Source organism: Bubalus kerabau, chromosome X (assembly GCF_029407905.1).
Source record: "Bubalus kerabau isolate K-KA32 ecotype Philippines breed swamp buffalo chromosome X, PCC_UOA_SB_1v2, whole genome shotgun sequence".
Classification (NCBI taxonomy): Eukaryota; Metazoa; Chordata; class Mammalia; order Artiodactyla; family Bovidae; genus Bubalus; species Bubalus kerabau.
In genome coordinates this window covers 162568298-162585759 of record NC_073647.1, presented here as the reverse complement: position 1 = coordinate 162585759, position 17462 = coordinate 162568298, and the positions used below count along the sequence as shown (strand labels likewise).

Genomic DNA, 17462 nt, shown 5'->3' with positions numbered 1-17462 from the left:
TATACCAAATCCTGGAGAAGCGGGCTCCTCTATCACAAGTGAATTAACTTTAATCAGTGTGGATATACCAACTCTTAGAAGTTGGCAGGAAGATCAGGAACAGGAAGGTAGAGTCAAAGAAAAACCATCAGTGGTTATTTACATAAGACACAAGTTGACTAATACATCTGTTACTCATTTTACCCCGTATGTGTGTGTGCGTGTGTGCGTGTATGTGTGTGTGTGATTAAAAACACTTAAAAGTTCTGCTCTAAGCCGCTGACAGATATATGTACAATGCTATTTCTCATAGTCACCATCCTGTTCACTACTTATCTCTTTAAATCACAGGAGCTCCTTAGCTCATTATAAATAAACAGGAAAAGGTATACCAAAGACAAATATAACCAGCAGTAGAACTTAAGTCAATTAAACCCTTATGTTTGAAACTGAATATCTACTTATGTTGAGAACTCGGCAGCCACCATTTATTCAAGGATTATTTCCTTTGGCTCCAAAACGTAGCAAAACTGTCTCGCTCTTTAAGACACGCTTTGTGAAAATCCACAGAAACACCCACTGCTCTAATGATCCGTGAATGAATGAAAATTCTGTTTTCACAAGATGTGAACCGTGAATGCTTTGCTTTTGACACAAACTTGTTGAAGGCCACTCATGTGATCATCATGTTCTAACTGTCTTTAACACTGCCCCCAAAATAGAACCAACAATGGGGAAACACACACCAAAACATAACCAAATCTGCTCCTGGAGAACGGACAGGAATATAGAGACAAATAGATTTTGGATACAGTTACAAAGGAAATTCAGAAGAGAATAATAATCTTATAAGGAAAACTGTTGGAGACATTGGGAACTCATGGGACAAAAAAATAAATAACTTCAACTCTTCCATTGCTCCACGTTTTACAACACAGAGAGACTCATAGACGTGTATTTAAGACCCAAAGCAAGAAAGACTCCAGAGGTAAAACACAGGTGGACATGGTGACCAAAGATTAGGCGGTTACTGATTAAAATATACACCAAGAAGGATCTCACACTGGGAACAGAATGTTAATAGCCAAGCCTCAATCAAAATATTTACATGTTTGAGGGACAACCTTAAGGAAATACAAATGAAGCCAGCAACGGGGAAGCGGGGGGAATGTTCGCACATCTCCATCTAAAAGAGACTCCAGAATATGTTAAAAACCTACCAACTTCATAAAAAAAAAAAAATAATTCACACAGTAATGAACAAACAGCTTGCAGAGACACCTAACAAAGGAAATAGACAAATGGCAATCACCCCACTTTATTCATTGAGGAAATGAAAAATACTCCTGAAACTGTATACACTAACACACTCATGACAATCTCTGACATAAAAACAGCTGACCATACTGAGTCCTGCCAAGGATGGAGCAACGGAAACTCTCATCTCCTGTTGGCAGGGATCGAAAATCAGAGGCACGGAGATCCAGCAGTCCAGACATAGAGATCCCCTAAGTCTCTACCCAGGAGATAAGATGGCTCACTTCCTTACTAAATCGTGTCTATGAACATGTATCCATCAACACTGGCATGGATAAGAGTGGGACATATCCTGATGGTAGTATGCAGGGGCAATAGGGAAGGAGTCTACAAAAATACGGCTAAGTCGCTTCAGTCGTGTCCGACTCTGTACGACCCCATAGATGGCAGCCCACCAGGCTCCCCCGTTCCTGGGATTCTCCAGGCAAGGACATTGGAGTGGGTTGCCATTTCCTTCTCCAATGCATGAAAGTGAAAAGTGAAAGTGAAGTCACTCAGTTGTGTCCGACTCTTAGCGACCCCATGGACTGCAGCCCATCAGGCTCCTCCGTCCATGGGATTTTCCAGGCAAGAGTACTGGAGTGGGGTGCCATTGCCTTCTCCAATGCACAAAAGAGAAAAGTGAAAGTGAAGTCACTCAGTCATGTCCGACTCTTAGCCACCCCATGGACTGCAGCCCATCAGGCTCCTCCGTCCATGGGATTTTCCAGGCAAGAGTACTGGAGTGGGGTGCCATTGCCTTCTCCGACAAAAATATATAGATGTTTATTCAAACGAATCTGCTGAGGGAAGAAGTCAGTAACACACACACAAGGAGTGGAATAAGAGGTACAAAGTACAAAATAAATAATAACTTACAAAGATTATTTTAAAAGTAAGGGTTGGAAAACATAGGGAATAAAAAAGCCAATATTTTATAACTCCAAAGGTAGAAATAAAATTATGAATACCTATATGCTACACCTGTAACAAAAAATATTGGACATCAACTATACTGCAATTTCAATATTAAAAAAAAATATGAACCCCTCTCATGAATTCCCTGATAACTGATTCCTGGTAGAGATACCACATATTTATCTTCTTAAACTGAAGGTGTGTCATTCGTTTTAGAAAATAAGCTTAAACAGACCTCTTCAATGTGAAAGAAATAACACAGGGGTTGTATAAGAAGCACAGAATGCCAAAATGCTCAGCTGCCAACCAGGATGTCAGAAGATTACATTTAGCTCACCGTGATCCTGTGATTAACCACTGTTTGATGAATACGTATTCCGCCAAGAGACGTATCCTATAAAAAGTGGAACCAATTCACAGTCTCTCAACAACTGGGGCGCCCTCCGCTTGTCTAGAAGGAACAACACAAGACTCACAAGATGAAGGTTCTGTTGCTGAGTCTTGTCCTGGTCGTGGTTTGTGCCGCCCAGGAAACTCCAGCTGAGATAGACCCCTCAAAGGTACCCAGAATGAGCTGATCTGCTAGAAGGTCTTGCTTGTTTGATTGTGTGTGTGTGTGTGCATGTGTGTGTGAGAGGCTGTGTGTGCATGTCACAGAGATATATTTGTGTATATGTATGACCAGATTGGGAGAAGGCAATGGTACCCCACTCCAGCACTCTCGCTTGGAAAATCCTATGGACGGAGGAGCCTGGTAGGCTGCCGTCCATGGGGTCTCGAAGAGTCGGACACGACTGAGCGACTTCACTTTCACTTTTCACTTTCATGCATTGGAGAAGGAAATGGCAACCCACTCCAGTGTCCTTGCCTGGAGAATCCAGGGACGGGGGAGCCTGGTGGGCTGGCATCTATGGGGTCACACAGAGTCAGACACAACTGAAGTGACGTAGCAGCAGCAGCATGACCAGACTGTGTACCTTCTGTGGTCGACATATCTACATGAATGTAATATTGCCCTCTGTTTATCTGTTCTTGGCTATTTTTCATTTATCTTATTCATTTGTAGGTAAAACAAACAAAAACCCTAACAAGCTAACTTTCAGAAAGATATGAACTGTCACGGTCTTTACTGGCATGGTTTTAGCTATTTCAAAAAAGCTCTGAATTGTCTGCAAAAATTTCTGAATTCTGTGCTTTGTGCTCCAATAGGAAAGATGATTTCATGTCGTGTTATTCACCAAGGTAGGGGGTGGAACTCCTCTTTGCTTTAATAAGATTCAAGTTGCTTCTCCTCTGTGGCCAGTGCCGAAGCATAGACAGTGCCGTGTATTGGTGAGTAACCAGAAGAGAGATTGACTGACGTTTACGACGAACTTCCTTCTTAGGTCGTAGGAGACTGGCGCACCATTTATGCAGCCGCAGATAACAAGGAGAAGATTGTGGAAGGGGGCCCGCTGAGGTGTTATAACCGCCAGATTGAATGTATTAACAACTGCGAACAGCTCTCCCTTTCATTTTATATCAAGTAAGCACAATCCTCCTCGACCGAAAGCAAGGAGTCTGTTGACTTTGGGCATGGGGTCTGGTCTCCACGTACAGTGAGAGGTGTGAGTCACGGCTGTGAAGTTGGCTGTGCGAACTCTATTCCCAGGAGGGTGTCCTCAAGCCCTGGGGACTGAATGGTGGGAAGGAATTGTCTTGCTTGTTGTGTTTTTCAGATTTGACGGCACATGCCAGTTTTTCTCCGACGTGCTAGACAGACAAGAAGGAGGTATTTACTTCATAGAATGTGAGTATCCCAGCGCCTCTGATGGGCGGTCTTCCCCAAACCACGGAACGTGTTCAGATGGATAGTACGTGTTTCACCCAAAACAACTAGATATCTCGATGGGCGGACTATTTCCTCTACTTGTGACCAATGCAACCTTGGAGAAGCCATTTAATTTTTCAGCAATCCTTTCTGTCCCACAACCCCAGGATGAGGTCCAAGGTTGGAATGTGGCCACTGATGGTCTCTGAGAAAAAGCCCCAGAACACTGACTCCTCATATTCCTCGGGCATGGAGAAGTCCAATTACCTACTTAGGCTAATAACAACTCTTTCACAATTTTTTCTTTTACTTGACCTACATGATTAAATTTCTTTTGAGTAAAGAAATTCTTGAAATATTAAACGTTTTTCATTAGCAAGTTGAGTAAGTAGAACATGATTAACTTAAAGTCCAAAAATGGAAACAGTTAAAATAACAGCCAAAATTTCAAACTGATTTTTTTACATAATTTGAAAGGGACTTTAGCATAGACTTCTATCTCTATAGCTTAAAATAAGGAGAAATAATTCTCATATATGAATATCAATACATAATTTGAAAGAGGCACTAACGTAGATTTCTGTCTCTGTAGTTGAAAATGACAGGAAATAATTCTCAAATATTAATATCAGTACCGTAATATTCTATTCAGTGATCAAATGTCTGTATGTTTAATTTTCATTGGGAAAAAATGTATAACAGAGCACTCTTATCTTGGTCTTATGCATTTATTTTAATTTCAACTGTGGACACAGAGCCACAGGATCTAATCTGCAACCATTTCATATTATATATGCCCAGCATTTTGCAATAGACTAATTTGTACCTTTTTTATTTCCTCTCGTACTAGGAAATAACTCTGGATGATGTACTGACATTTATTTTAATATCATTCATTTAAATTTTTGAGTTCCTTTCTAACCATGATTGTAGTTGCAAACTGGATTAGAAAATTCTCGAAAATTTAACAGTCAGCTCTTGTGAGCTCCTATGAGATGGCTGAGGTTTAACACCTACCAGCGTTGCAATAAACAACTTGTTATCATTCACAGACTGCTCAGTCTAGAAGACTGGAAGTCGTCATTTTCAGGAGAAGGGGGTGTGGAGAAAGCTTTCCTAGTTCACTAACTGTCTTAACTCGTTCTAACAACGTGTCACTAGAAATCTCAGTGAGATACAGTTCACCATCCAAGGGAAGACTGAGAATAGCATGTGAAGAATAAGTCAGGCTCAGATGAAAAGAAAAGAAGTTAATCATATTGAGGTTTGATGGTTTTTTTTTTCCTCTGCCACAGACGCGGGGAGAATTTATTTGCAAATCATTCATGTAACAGACAACATGCTGGTATTTTATTATGAAAATGACGATGGAGAGAAGATCACAAAAGTAACTGAAGGTTGCGGTACGTACTATAGCTTACCCAATGCAAAGTAGATGTGTGCATATGATCAGTATTTTTACAGAAAGGAGACAGGTACACACGTAACTTATATTAGGGCTTGACTGGTGGCTCAGATGGGAAAGAAATCACCTGCAGTGTGGGAGACCTGGGTTTGATCCCTGGGTTGGGAAGATCCCCTGGAGGAGGGAATAGCAATGCACTCTGGTATTCTTGCCTGGAGAATCCCACGGACAGAGGAGCCTGGTGGTCTATACTCCACGGGGTCACAAAGAGTCGGACACGACCGAGCAACTAAGCACAGCACCTTATATGAAGCACAGTGGAACAGATGTGTGTTCACATGGAGAATTCAGACTTCATGTGACGTGAGTCGGGGATATAGAAAGTCTGTCTGCTAGAAAAATGAGGAAATGTATCCACTGGGGATTCTATGTGATGGCTCTTTTAAAAATGAGATACACTTATCCCAGAGATCCAAGGAAATATTTCAGGGTACTCCATGAGTTCCTTGCCAAGTATCACACAAACAGAGTTGCTGGGTCCTGACACCAAGGTGAAGCAAGGTTTAAAACTCACAGGTCCCGGGGCCGTGACTGCATTCATCTCCACGACAAATGGTTTCTCCTTTGTCACAATCATAAAAGTATTGCCTGAACCTGAGCCCAAAGCTCTGCAAATACCACTGGGTCACACTGAACACTGCAGAGGCAGTGTGGTCTGGAATGTCAATCATTCTGCCATCCGGCCAATCCCTTGGGTTCACTGCCACATCTCTTTATCCCCTCTGATATTATATCCTCATCGGGGATGGGTGGGTGTCGTGTCTGGTCTTTGAGGATGAGAAAGCGTGAGTTTTTTCCCTCAGTAGCATGTGTGATGTGGTGACCCAATGTGGGTTCCTGCTGCCCGCCCTTCAAAAGGCCTCTTAGAAAGAAAAGTCTGCTTTCGTTCCGACGCAGACGACTGCTGGGAGAGTGGACTTCTGTCCAAAGGCTGACTGCCCCACCCCACAACTGCCAAACAGGGGGACAAGAGCTTTTATAGACAGCAGGAGGGGGCTCCTTGCAAAAACAGAAGTCAGCTCCAACAGTCATTTTTAAATCGGTCATCAGTGGTCGGATCAGCATCATCGTGATTGTTTTAGGCACAGTTAATCGACAGTTCCAGGGTCTCTGTATTCCCATCTCCTTGAAATCAATTCTCAGAATCATGGCAGCTTATGTCATGGCTACAGTCTGGTCATCCTGTAGTTAAGTTGTCCACTCGGTGGGGTTTCAGTGTCTATAAGACAGCGCACAGGATATGATGCAGAACAGTATCTATTGCCCTTGGGGAGGAACTACAGGTCCTTGTCTATGCTTTATGACTACATTATTATTATTTCATGTCCTTTGACAGTTTTCCTTTGCTATGTGACATTTGTAATTCTCTGATAAACTTACAACTTTGACTAAAATCTTTCACAGACAAAAGGCAGGCAGGAAATATCAGATATAGGGCATTGAACATAAGGTCGTCCACCATCTCAGTGGGGTCAGTGTGCTTTTGAAAATTCCAAATCATTCCCCGCCCATTCATTCCATGCTGCTGCTGCTAAGTCGCATCAGCCGTGTCTGACTCTGTGTGACCCCATAGACGGCAGCCCAATCGGCTCCTCTGTCCCTGGGATTCTCCAGTCAAGAATACTGGAGTGGGTTGCCATTTCCCTCTCCATTTCATGAGGGTTCGTGAAAACCCCAGGGATGGAATTCTAGGATGCAGGCAAAGTGGACAGGAAGCATTAGAGTCTGAGAGTTGAGTCTCAGACTTGCCATGACCTTCTCCGATGTACCTTGAAAACCTGCATCTCCCTAGGGTATGCTTAAGCTCACAGCTGAATGATCTGTAGCTCACTGAGTAGTTGCAAGAAGTGGAGCATGGTAACATGTTAACTATGTGGACTCTACCCCCATGGACCCATCTGAAGACCTGTGTGCACACTCGGGCATGTGTGTAGAAAAATACCTGAAGAGCAGGGCTTAGGTGATGGTGGAGGGTATCAGTGCTGGTGAGACTTACCCATCATGACAGGGAGCAGCCAGGTGACTCTCTACAACCCATAAAAGATTCTAATGCACACCTCTTCTGCCCTATTTGCTATGAAATCCAGCCAAAGGAACCAGTTTCACTCCAGAAGAATTTCAGAAGTATCAGCGGCTGAACACTGAGAGGGGGATTCCAAATGAAAATATAGAAAACATCATCGAAACAGGTAAAGCCCCAGACGGTGACAGGTATCCAAAATGAAAACACATCACTGGGACATTCAATTCAAAATTCCCATTGGCACAGATATCCTTGTAAAAAGCTATTATGAAATAATCCTTGGAAACAAAGGCATGTCAATGGTCATTGTCCCCCTTATTCGTTCTCTTCCACAGACAACTGTCCTCCATAAGAACAGAGAACATCAGTTGGGTGAGTAGAAACATAACGCATAAAACACTGAGGTTTTTCTCAGCAGCTTCCCTCTTGGGGCAGGAGGGGGTGGTTTACTGTTTTAAGAATGGGATACATACATTATGGAATATTACTCGGCCATGAAAAAGAATGAAATCATGCCATTTGCAGCAACATGGATGGACCTAGAGGTGATCTTACTAGGTGAAGTAAGTCAGAAAGAGAAAGGCAGATATCATTTGCCATCACTTCCATGTGGAACCTTAAAATATGATGCAAAGGAACCATTCATAAAACAGAAACAGACTCTCAAACACAGACAAAATTAACGGTCACCAAAGGGGAAGCAGGCAAGGGGCAAATCAGGAGTGTGAGATGAGCAGATACACAGTAAAATATATAAAATCAATGACAAAGACATAGCAGATAACACAGAGAACTATACGCAATGTCTTGTAATAACTTTCAGAAGAAGAATCTAAAAGGTATACATTGACCTACATATATGTACAACTGAGGCTTTGGAGGTGACTCAGTGGTCAAGAATCTGCCTGCCAATGCAGGAGACACAGGAGACGTGGGTTCTATCCATGAGTTAGAACGATCCCTTGGAGTAGGAAATGGTAACCCACTCTAGAATTCTTGCCTGGAAAATACAATGGGCAGAGGAGTCTGGCAAGCTATAGACCATAGGACATAAACAGTGGGACATGACTCAGCGACTAACCGACAACAAATGTACAAATAAATCACTTTGCTGTACAGCTGAAAGTAGCACACTGTTGCAAATCTAGGACGTTTCAATAAAAACTAACTTACGAAAAGAATAGCATAACAAAACAGTCCACCTTGCCAGACAGCAAAGGCTCTGGCTGCCATCGGTGTTTGGATTTAAATGTCCAAACACAGCACAGGTCTAGACTCCACGGTGAGATGCTCCGAGGACAGAGGAGGAGGCTGCGCGAAGCCCTGAGCTGTGAGATACGATGAGCCCCGGTGAATCCCACTGCGAACAAAGGACCTTGCAGCCGCAACACATCCATGATGATGAAGGAGGCTACAGAAGATGAAAGCCTCACAGGTGACACAGTATATAGTCTCCTACGTCTCAGACCTCTGAATATGTAACCTAGTGACTCTCAGCATCCGAGCTGATGCAGGACTGCTCACCTCTAGATTCACCAGGTGGTAATCCTATGCAAGCCCACAGGAACAACACAGAGGGACTTCTGTGACAAGGGTCTTGTAGGATAGTCCCACACGGCCACACTCACAGAAGCACTTCTATGAAAGTTGCAGGGAAATTTCTCCACTGGGTCCACCATCCACCGCTTCTCTTTTCACTTTCATGCTAGGACCAACATCATGTTAATCCTAATCAGCTCAACAACATGCTACTTTTTTTTTTTTCATGTTTCAAGCAGAAAACAAAGTTAAGAATAGGAGCAGAGTCATAGCACCAATGGGTCACAATCATCCATATGAAGATAATAGACTTTTCCCTTGAAATTGCCATTACGACCCATGACTTTCCTACTCCGAATCTCCTGTGCTCTTGTTGATGTTACTGGATTCCTAAACCGATCAATAAACTGATTAATGCACATTACGTGTCAGTGACGGCATTTGCCATACCTCTAATGCACAAAGCACGTAAATCCAATCAGGTAGAAATCGAGGATACAATGAAGCAGGTGATAACCCTGTTTAGGACGAATGGTGTGAATCCCGAAACTGTCTTGGTGAGAAGACACAATAAACCACAGAGGGTACTTTTACAGTGCTTCCCCTGGATTGCAATGGGAACAACATGCAATTATAATATACCATGTCCACAAGTGAACCTATTTGACAAAACAGAAATAGACTCTCGCAGACATAGAGATCAGACTTGTGGGCACCAAGAGGCAGGGAAGGGATGGCGTGGGAGCTTGACATTAGCGGATGCAAACTTTAATATGCAGGACGAACAAACAATAAGGTCCTACTGTAGAGCACAGAGAACTATATCCAGTCTCCTGAAATAAACCACACTGGGAAAGAATGTCAGAAAAAGAATGTCTGTATGTGTATAGCTGAGTCACTAGTCTGTTCAGTTCAGTTGAGTCCCTCAGTCCTGTCTGACTCCTTGTGACCCCGTGGACTGCAGCACGCCAGGCTTCCCTGTCCATCACCAACTCCCAGAGTTTACTCAAACTCATGTCCATTGAGTCAGTGATGCCATCCAACCATCTCATCCTCTGTTGTCCCCTTCTCCTCCTGCCTTCAATCTTCCCCAGCATCAGGGGCTTTTCCAATGAGTCAGTTCTTTGCATCACTTTTGACTTCAGAATCAATCTTTCCAGTGAATATTCAGGACTGATTTCTTTTAGGATGCAATGGTTTGATCTCCTTGCAGTCCAAGGGACTCTCAAGAGTCTTCTCCAACACCACAGTTCAAAAGCATCAGTTCTTCTGTGCTCAGCTTTCTATATAGTTCAACTCTCACATCCATACATGATTTCTGGAAAAACCATAGCCTTGACTAGACAGACCTTTGTTGGCAAAGTAATGTCTCTGCTTTTTAATATGCTGTCTAGGTTGGTCATAACCTTTCTTCCAACCAGCAAGCATCTTTTAATTTCATGGCTGCAGTCACCATCTGCAGTGATTTTGGAGCCCCCCAAAATAAAGTCTGTCACTGTTTCTACTGTTTCCCCATCTATTTCCCATAAAGTGATGGGACCGGATGCCATGATCTTCGTTTTCTGAATGTTGACCTTTAAGCCAACTTTTTCACTCTCCTCTTTCACTTTCATCAAGAGGCTTTTTAGTTCCTCTTCACTTTCTGCCATAAAGGTGGTGTCATCTGCATATCTGAGGTTATTGATATTTCTCCCGGCAATCTTGATTCCAGCTTGTGTTTCTTCCAGTCCAGCGTTTCTCATGATGTGCTCTGCATATAAGTTAAATAAGCAGGGTGACAATATACAGCCTTGACGTACTCCTTTTCCTATTTGGAACCAGTCTGTTGTTCCGTGTCCAGTTCTAACTGTTGCTTCCTGACCTGCATACAGATTTCTCAAGAGGCTGGTCAGGTGGTCTGGTATTCCCATCTCTTCCAGAATTTAACACAGTTTATTGTGATCCACACAGTCAAAGGCTTTGGCATAGTCAATAAAGCAGAAATCAATGTTTTTCTGGAACTCTCTTGCTTTTTTGACGATCCAGCGGATGTTGGCAATTTGATCTCTGGTTCCTCTGCATTTTCTAAAACCAGCTTGAACATCTCAAAGTTCACGGTTCATGTACTGTTGAAGCCTGGCTTGGAGAATTTTGAGCACTACTTTACTAGCATGTGAGATGAGTGCAGTTGTGCAGTAGTTTGAGCATTCTCTCGCATTGCCTTTCTTTGGGATTGGAATGAAAACTGACCTCTTCCAGCCCTGTGGCCACTGCTGAGTTTTCCAAATTTGCTGGCATATTGAGTGCAGCACTTTCACAGCATCATCTTTTAAGATTTGAAATAGGTCAACTGGGATTCCATCACCTCCTCTAGCTCAGTCTTCCTCCTTCAACACATGATCTCCTGGCAAACAGCACAGTCAGCCTAACCCTGAGTACAACCAGATGCCTCGGGTCCCTTTACCAGGCCAGCCCCCCCACCCCCACCCTTGGTGAGAACGGGATGTGCTGCCAGGGATGCCGAGACAGAAGGAAAAGCCACGTTCACGGTTTATAGCGAGCGGGACACACAGAAGGACCCGGCCTTTCTGCATTCAGAGCCAGAGCCCTGGAGGGGGGTTCCGTGGGGTTGTTCCAAGCAGACCTGGAAGGATCCAGGGTGTCTGCCTGTCATGCTCCTATGACTCAGTCATCAGCTGTGTGCTTCTCCGTGACACACGTGGCTGGGTCCCCAAACAGATGACTGGAGCGGGACGCCTGAACCCCACAGAACAAGCCACCATTCCTGAATGTGCACGGCTCATTCTTAAAGCCGTCCCTGGGATTCCCTGGTGGCTCTGTGGTTAAGAATCCACCTGCCAACCACAATGATCTAAACTAGGTACTTGATGGAGGAAGTCAATTGCTGTTCTTTCTTTAAAAGTGTAGAGCGAACGTCATTATTATTATTTGGCAACTACATATCAGAATACTCCCATGACAAAAAAGTACTAAATTTAAAGGACATTTGTAAAACTCCATCATGTAAATGAACAGATGTTGTCTATAAATACCAAGATTTTTTGCAAATAAACATTAGAACCTAGAAAGTGTGTTTGGAATAATAAGCAATATATCCATCAAATGTGTATGCTGCTGCTGCGTCGCTTCAATCGTGTCTGACTCTGTGTGATCCCATAGATGGCAGCCAACCAGGCTTCCCTTCCCTGGGATTCTCCAGGCAAGAACACTGGAGTGGGTTGCCATTTCCTTCTCCAATGCAGGAAAGTGAAAAGTGAAAGTGAAGTCGCTCAGTCGTGTCTGATTCTAGCGACCCCATAGACTGCAGCCCACCAGGCTCCTCCATCCTTGGGAATTTCTAGGCAAAAGTACTGGAGTGGGGTGCCATTGCCTTCTCCGATCAAATGTGTATAAACATATACAAATATGTGTAAACATTGGTGACACCATCTCAGTGGACAGGGTTTTGAGTAAAGTCTGGGAGTTGGTGATGGACAGGGAAGCCTGGCGTGCTGCAGTCCCTGGGGTCGCAAAGAGTCAGACAGGACTGAGTGACTGAACTGAGCTGATTGGTGACATATTCAAAAAAGATGGATCTAAAAGTAAACGTAACTTGCACCAAGTTATCAAATACATAAATTATGCCTGATTTTCTCTTTAGCTTTACTAACTTCATTAAAACCATCAATAATACATGGTATTCTGTTAAAAAATAAAGTAAAAATAAAAAAGAATCTGCCTCCCATGCAGGAGACTCAGGGCTGCTCTGCAAAGATCCCACACGTCGTGCGGAGAAAAACTAAGTCTGGGAGACACAAGTGTTGAGCCCATGTTGGACGACAAGAGAGGCCTCCACAATGAGAATCCCCCGTGTACTGCAAAGAAGAGACGCTTCCACTCGACATGACTACAGAAAGCCCACACAAAAGCAACGGAAGGGCCAGCAGAGCCAAACATAAATAAATTAAAAAAAAAAAATTTTTTTTCCTTAAAAAGGACTGGCTTCTGCTTGCTTCCCAAACAGGTCACTGAACCAAGTTCGTCTAGCCGGACGCCCAGCAAATGCAGACGCCCAGCATGGTAGAAGGAGAGGGCGTCCAGCTGGCACCAGGAGAGGCGACGGGAGGACCCGGCCGCCAGTCCGCCTCCGGGGAAGGCCGGGGCGGAGGGTGGATGGTAGGAGACGAAGTTGCAGGGCCGATGGTGACGATGCAGCCAGGCCAGAGCGACAGGAGAGATGCGGACAAGGCCTGCCCGAGGTCCTTCTGTGCAAACGGGACCACGTCCCCAGACCCCTGTGATCACAAGTGTACCCCGCACGCACACACAGGCGGGCAGGCCCGGTAGAGACAGCGCAGTAAGGCCAGGGGTGCACAGGAGATGCAGATAAGTCCTGCCCCCGGTTCTTCTGTGCAGGCAGGACTGTGCCCCCAGCCCACCGCGATCACGAGAGTACCCCGCACGCGCACGCACAGGCGCGCAGGCCTGGGGAGGGGCGCGTGGCGCCAGCCAGTCACTCCGCTCAACCAAGCGTAGCTGAGACTCCACGTTCCTGGAGAGAAAGAGTGCAGCCAACCACGCAGCCTTGTAGGCTGCCTGCTGCCTGGAAGACAGGTGACTCTCTGTAGGTCTTTGGTTAAAGAGTAAAGCTTTCAAAGCAAACATATATATATATATATATATATATATAGAGAGAGAGAGAGAGAGAGAGAGAGAGAGAGAGAGAGAGAAATACCCCTGAAGCCGGTAAGCCTGTAGCCTAGTGCTATGCAGCAAGAGAAGAGACCGCGAAACCTTCCACCCCAAAGAAAAGTAGCCCCAGCTCCCCACAAATCAAGGAAGCGTGTGTGCTGCAAGGAAGATCCAGTCTAGTCAAAAATAAAAATAAATTATTAAAATGTAAAACCACGGTCTAGAGTGCAGCTCAGACAGCAATCTGCCTGTAAAGCAGGAGACTCAGGTTCGGTCCCTGGGTGGGGAAGATTCCCGGCAGAAGGAAATGGTGACTCACTGCAGTATTCTTGCCTGGACAATGCCATGGACAGAGGAACCCTGCGGGCTACATGGGGTTTCGCAAGAGTTGGATACAACCTTACACAAAAGGATACAACCTTACACACACACACACACACACACACACACACAGAAGGAGTTGGATACATGCGATTCATGAGGCCACAAGAGTTGGGTATAACCTTACAGAAAAACAACATAATAACCAGGCCAAAGAAGATAAATAAATACTTGCAGGACACAAAAATGTGAATGTGCTTACTGCCACTGAACTGTACAGTTAAATATGATTAAAATAATATGTTTTATTATTATATGAGTTTTACCACAATAAAAACAAACAATTCAGGGTAGTGGTTAATCATGGATTAACCTGTGATTGCTATAGAGTAGAGACACCTGGGCTGCTTATTGTTCAGTCGCTCAGTCTGTTCGATTCTTTATGACCCCATGGACTGCAATCCACTAGTCTCCTCTGGGAGAAGGAAATGGCTACCCACTCCAGTATTCTTGCCCGGAGAATCCCATGGATGGAGGAGCCTGGGGGGCTGCAGTCCATGGAGGTCACAGGAGTGGGACTTAGTGACGGTAAGTAATCTGCTTGCAATTCGGGAGACCTGGGTTCCATCCCTGGGTTGGGAAGATCCCCTGGAGAAGGGAATGGCTACCCACTCCAATATTCTTGCCTGGAGAATCCACATGGATGGTGGTACCTGGCGGGCTGCACTCCATGGGGTCGCCGGGAGGGAGATATGACTTGAGTGACAAAGGACAGGCTCCTCTGTCCCTGGGATTCTCCAGGCAAAAACACTGGAGTGGGTTGCCATCTCCTCCTCCCCGGCATCTTCCCAACCCAGGGATGAAAACCGGGTCTCCTGCATCAGCAGGGCTTTCTTTACTACCGTATATATTTTATTTTCCAGCACCAACTTCTCTGATGCCGAGAAGAGTCGGCCAGAAGAGACATGTGAAAAGACAGCAGGTGTTCCCCTTCTTTGTGTCTTTCCTTACAGACCCTTCAGGGTTCTTAAAAGGGAGCCTATTTAGCTGTCATGCCCTGCAGGGGAGGAGGAAAACCAGTTCAGCCACTCTGACAAGTTCCTTCCTGCTTCCCTTACATCTATGGCAATCTCTCCGCAGTTTCCCCCGTAGGTATGTACGTAAGATGATTGAGCGCCGTCAGCATGAAAGCCAACTGCCCGCTGCTTCATCCTCAAGAACCCCAAACTGGAAGTACTCTCATTATGCCCACAGCACAGAGAAGGGATAAAAAAAAAATGATGGGATATTCGCACATGGAGTTCTAATCAGAAACAAAGTGGAACAACCCACCAACGTAGGCAGTTTCATAATGCAACCCAAAGTGGGGTCTGGCTGCTCCCTGCTCCGAAGCCAGTGAAAAGACAAGACTGCTGGAAAGGAAAGTTTATTTTGGAAGCCGGCAACAAGGGAGAAGGGGAGCCCGAACTCCTGTCCAAATGCTGACTCCCTGCCCACCCCCCACCCCCAACTGACAGTCAGGAGGTAAGAGCTTTTATGGACAGAGAGAGTGTGTTCCACATACAAACAGCAGGCACCTCTAACAGTCAACTTGAAACTGATCGTTGGTTTTCTGCTAAGTGTCATCTTGACTGTTTCAGATACAGTTAACCCTGAGTTCCAGAGTTGCTCCGTTCCCATTTCTTGAGGCCAGGTCTTGGAACTGTGTCAGCCCATGACCTGGCTACAGTCTGGTCACCGTGTACTTAAGCTCTCCACCTGGTAAGGGTTTCCGTAGCTATAAGCAGCCCACAGAATATGGCTCAGAGTATTGCCTACAGCCGTTGAGGAGGAATTGAAGGTCCTTGACTTTGCTTAATGACTAAAGTAGTATTATTTAGTCTGGCTGGACCATCCTTAGGGGAATTAAATAAATAGTCTTGTTGGGGCTTCAGAGGCAAAGCAGAGCGGGCCTCTGACCTTGCTTCTAACCTGCCTGGACGCTGCCTGCTGTGAGTATGAGGCTTGCAACACCATAGAGGAGCTGGGGGAGGAATCTTGAAACTTGTGGAGCCCCTGGAGGTGTCTTGGGCAACCAAGCCCCAGGCTTATCTACATGCCAAGTTTTGCAAGACAAACATGAAAGCAGAGCTGCTATGTGCCCACAGATTGAGGATACCAGCGTGGGTTTGTGTGTCTTGCGCGGCTGTGTTTGTGTGTGTGTGTGCCTATGAGTGTCTGGGTCTGTATGTCTGCGTGTGTCTGCATCTGTGTGTGTCTGTGTGTGTGTGTCTGTGTGTTTCCCTGCATGTGTGTATGTCTGTGTGTGTGTCTCTGTGTGTGTGTCTACATGTTATTACTCTTTGTGTTTGTGTGTCCGTGTGTGTGTGTGCTTGTGTGCACACATGCTGTTTTTCTTGGTTCTGGACTGAAACCCACAGGGGCAACTCTGTAGTTAGTGGGAACAGGTCACTGCAAGATCGCACACAGACACAACTGCTACACTTGACGGACGTTTCTCTAATAACCTGATGAGTGAAGGGGTGACACAGAAGGTTCCAGAGTTTCCTTAACTCGCTCATAAGGCCCGCAGGGAGTTGGGGTGCAGTCAGGAGACGGGAGGTGCATGAATCGCTGAGTCAGGGAGACAGCTGCTACCGTTTAATTCTTGAGAAATCATTACCAGGCAGCAAACACCTCACCACGGTTCCCAACACACTAGATTCATAGCAGACCATGCTTCTGGAAAAGAGGACCCATTTCTGCCTTTAATATTGAGCAGCGAAAGATAAATTTGCACAAAGATTTGCAAAACTTTTTTAAACTCTGGAAGGTACATTAATTAGCTGAAATTCAAAATAGTTTGAATTCCAAAATGTATTTACAGATTCACATAAGGGAAGGCGGGCCCACATTTCCTGTTTCTGAAATTCTTCACAGAGAATGAGACTATAAATCACTGAAAGACAAATTTTTTTATCACACATATATATTACACTAGAATGAATTTACTAGGGTTTTCATATAATTGAAAAAAAACACGAGGACTTAATTCCGTCACTTAAAACTTTATGTGTGAAACTGTATATCTTCTTAGGTTATTATTAGGTTATGGTTGCTTCCCTGATAGCTCAGTTGGTAAAGAATCCGCCTGCAATGAGGGAGACCTGGGTTTGATTCCTGGGTTGGGAAGATCCTCTGGAGAAGGGATAGGCTACCCACTCCAGTATTCCTGGGCTTCCCTTGTGGCTCAGCTGGCAAAGAATCTGCCTGCAATGCAGGAGACCTGGGTTCTATCCCTGGGTTGGTAAGATCCCTTGGAGAAGGGAACGGCTGCCCACTCCAGGATTCTGGCCTGGAGATTTCCATGGACTGTATAGTCTGTAGGGTCACAAAAGAGTCGGACACGACTGAGCGACGTTCACATACTACCATATCAGACACTACCATCTTCTTAGGCT

The 17462-nt window shown here is 44.9% G+C and overlaps 1 protein-coding gene across 1 annotated transcript; it reads left to right on the top strand.

The window, feature by feature from the left end:
- Window positions 1–2672: 2672 nt before the first annotated feature.
- On the top strand, window positions 2673–13356 carry LOC129640253 (allergen Bos d 2-like). Its single transcript, XM_055565457.1, has 8 exons — window positions 2673–2753; window positions 3579–3718; window positions 3912–3982; window positions 5299–5406; window positions 7556–7679; window positions 7827–7863; window positions 9513–9587; window positions 13057–13356. The coding sequence occupies exons 1-8, from the start codon at window positions 2673–2675 to the stop codon at window positions 13354–13356; spliced, it is 936 nt and encodes a 311-aa protein (XP_055421432.1).
- The last annotated feature ends 4106 nt before the right edge of the window (window positions 13357–17462 follow it).

What these genes read in the sequence shown, in the direction of transcription:
- LOC129640253 (XM_055565457.1), top strand. Translation starts at nt 2,673, where the DNA reads ATGAAGGTTCTGTTGCTGAGTCTTGTCCTGGTCGTGGTTTGTGCCGCC. An exon ending in CTGAGATAGACCCCTCAAAG is followed by an intron (nt 2,754 to 3,578) that starts GTACCCAGAATG and finishes CTTCCTTCTTAG; the next exon opens with GTCGTAGGAGACTGGCGCAC. An exon ending in TGAATCCCGAAACTGTCTTG is followed by an intron (nt 9,588 to 13,056) that starts GTGAGAAGACAC and finishes AAGTTCGTCTAG; the next exon opens with CCGGACGCCCAGCAAATGCA.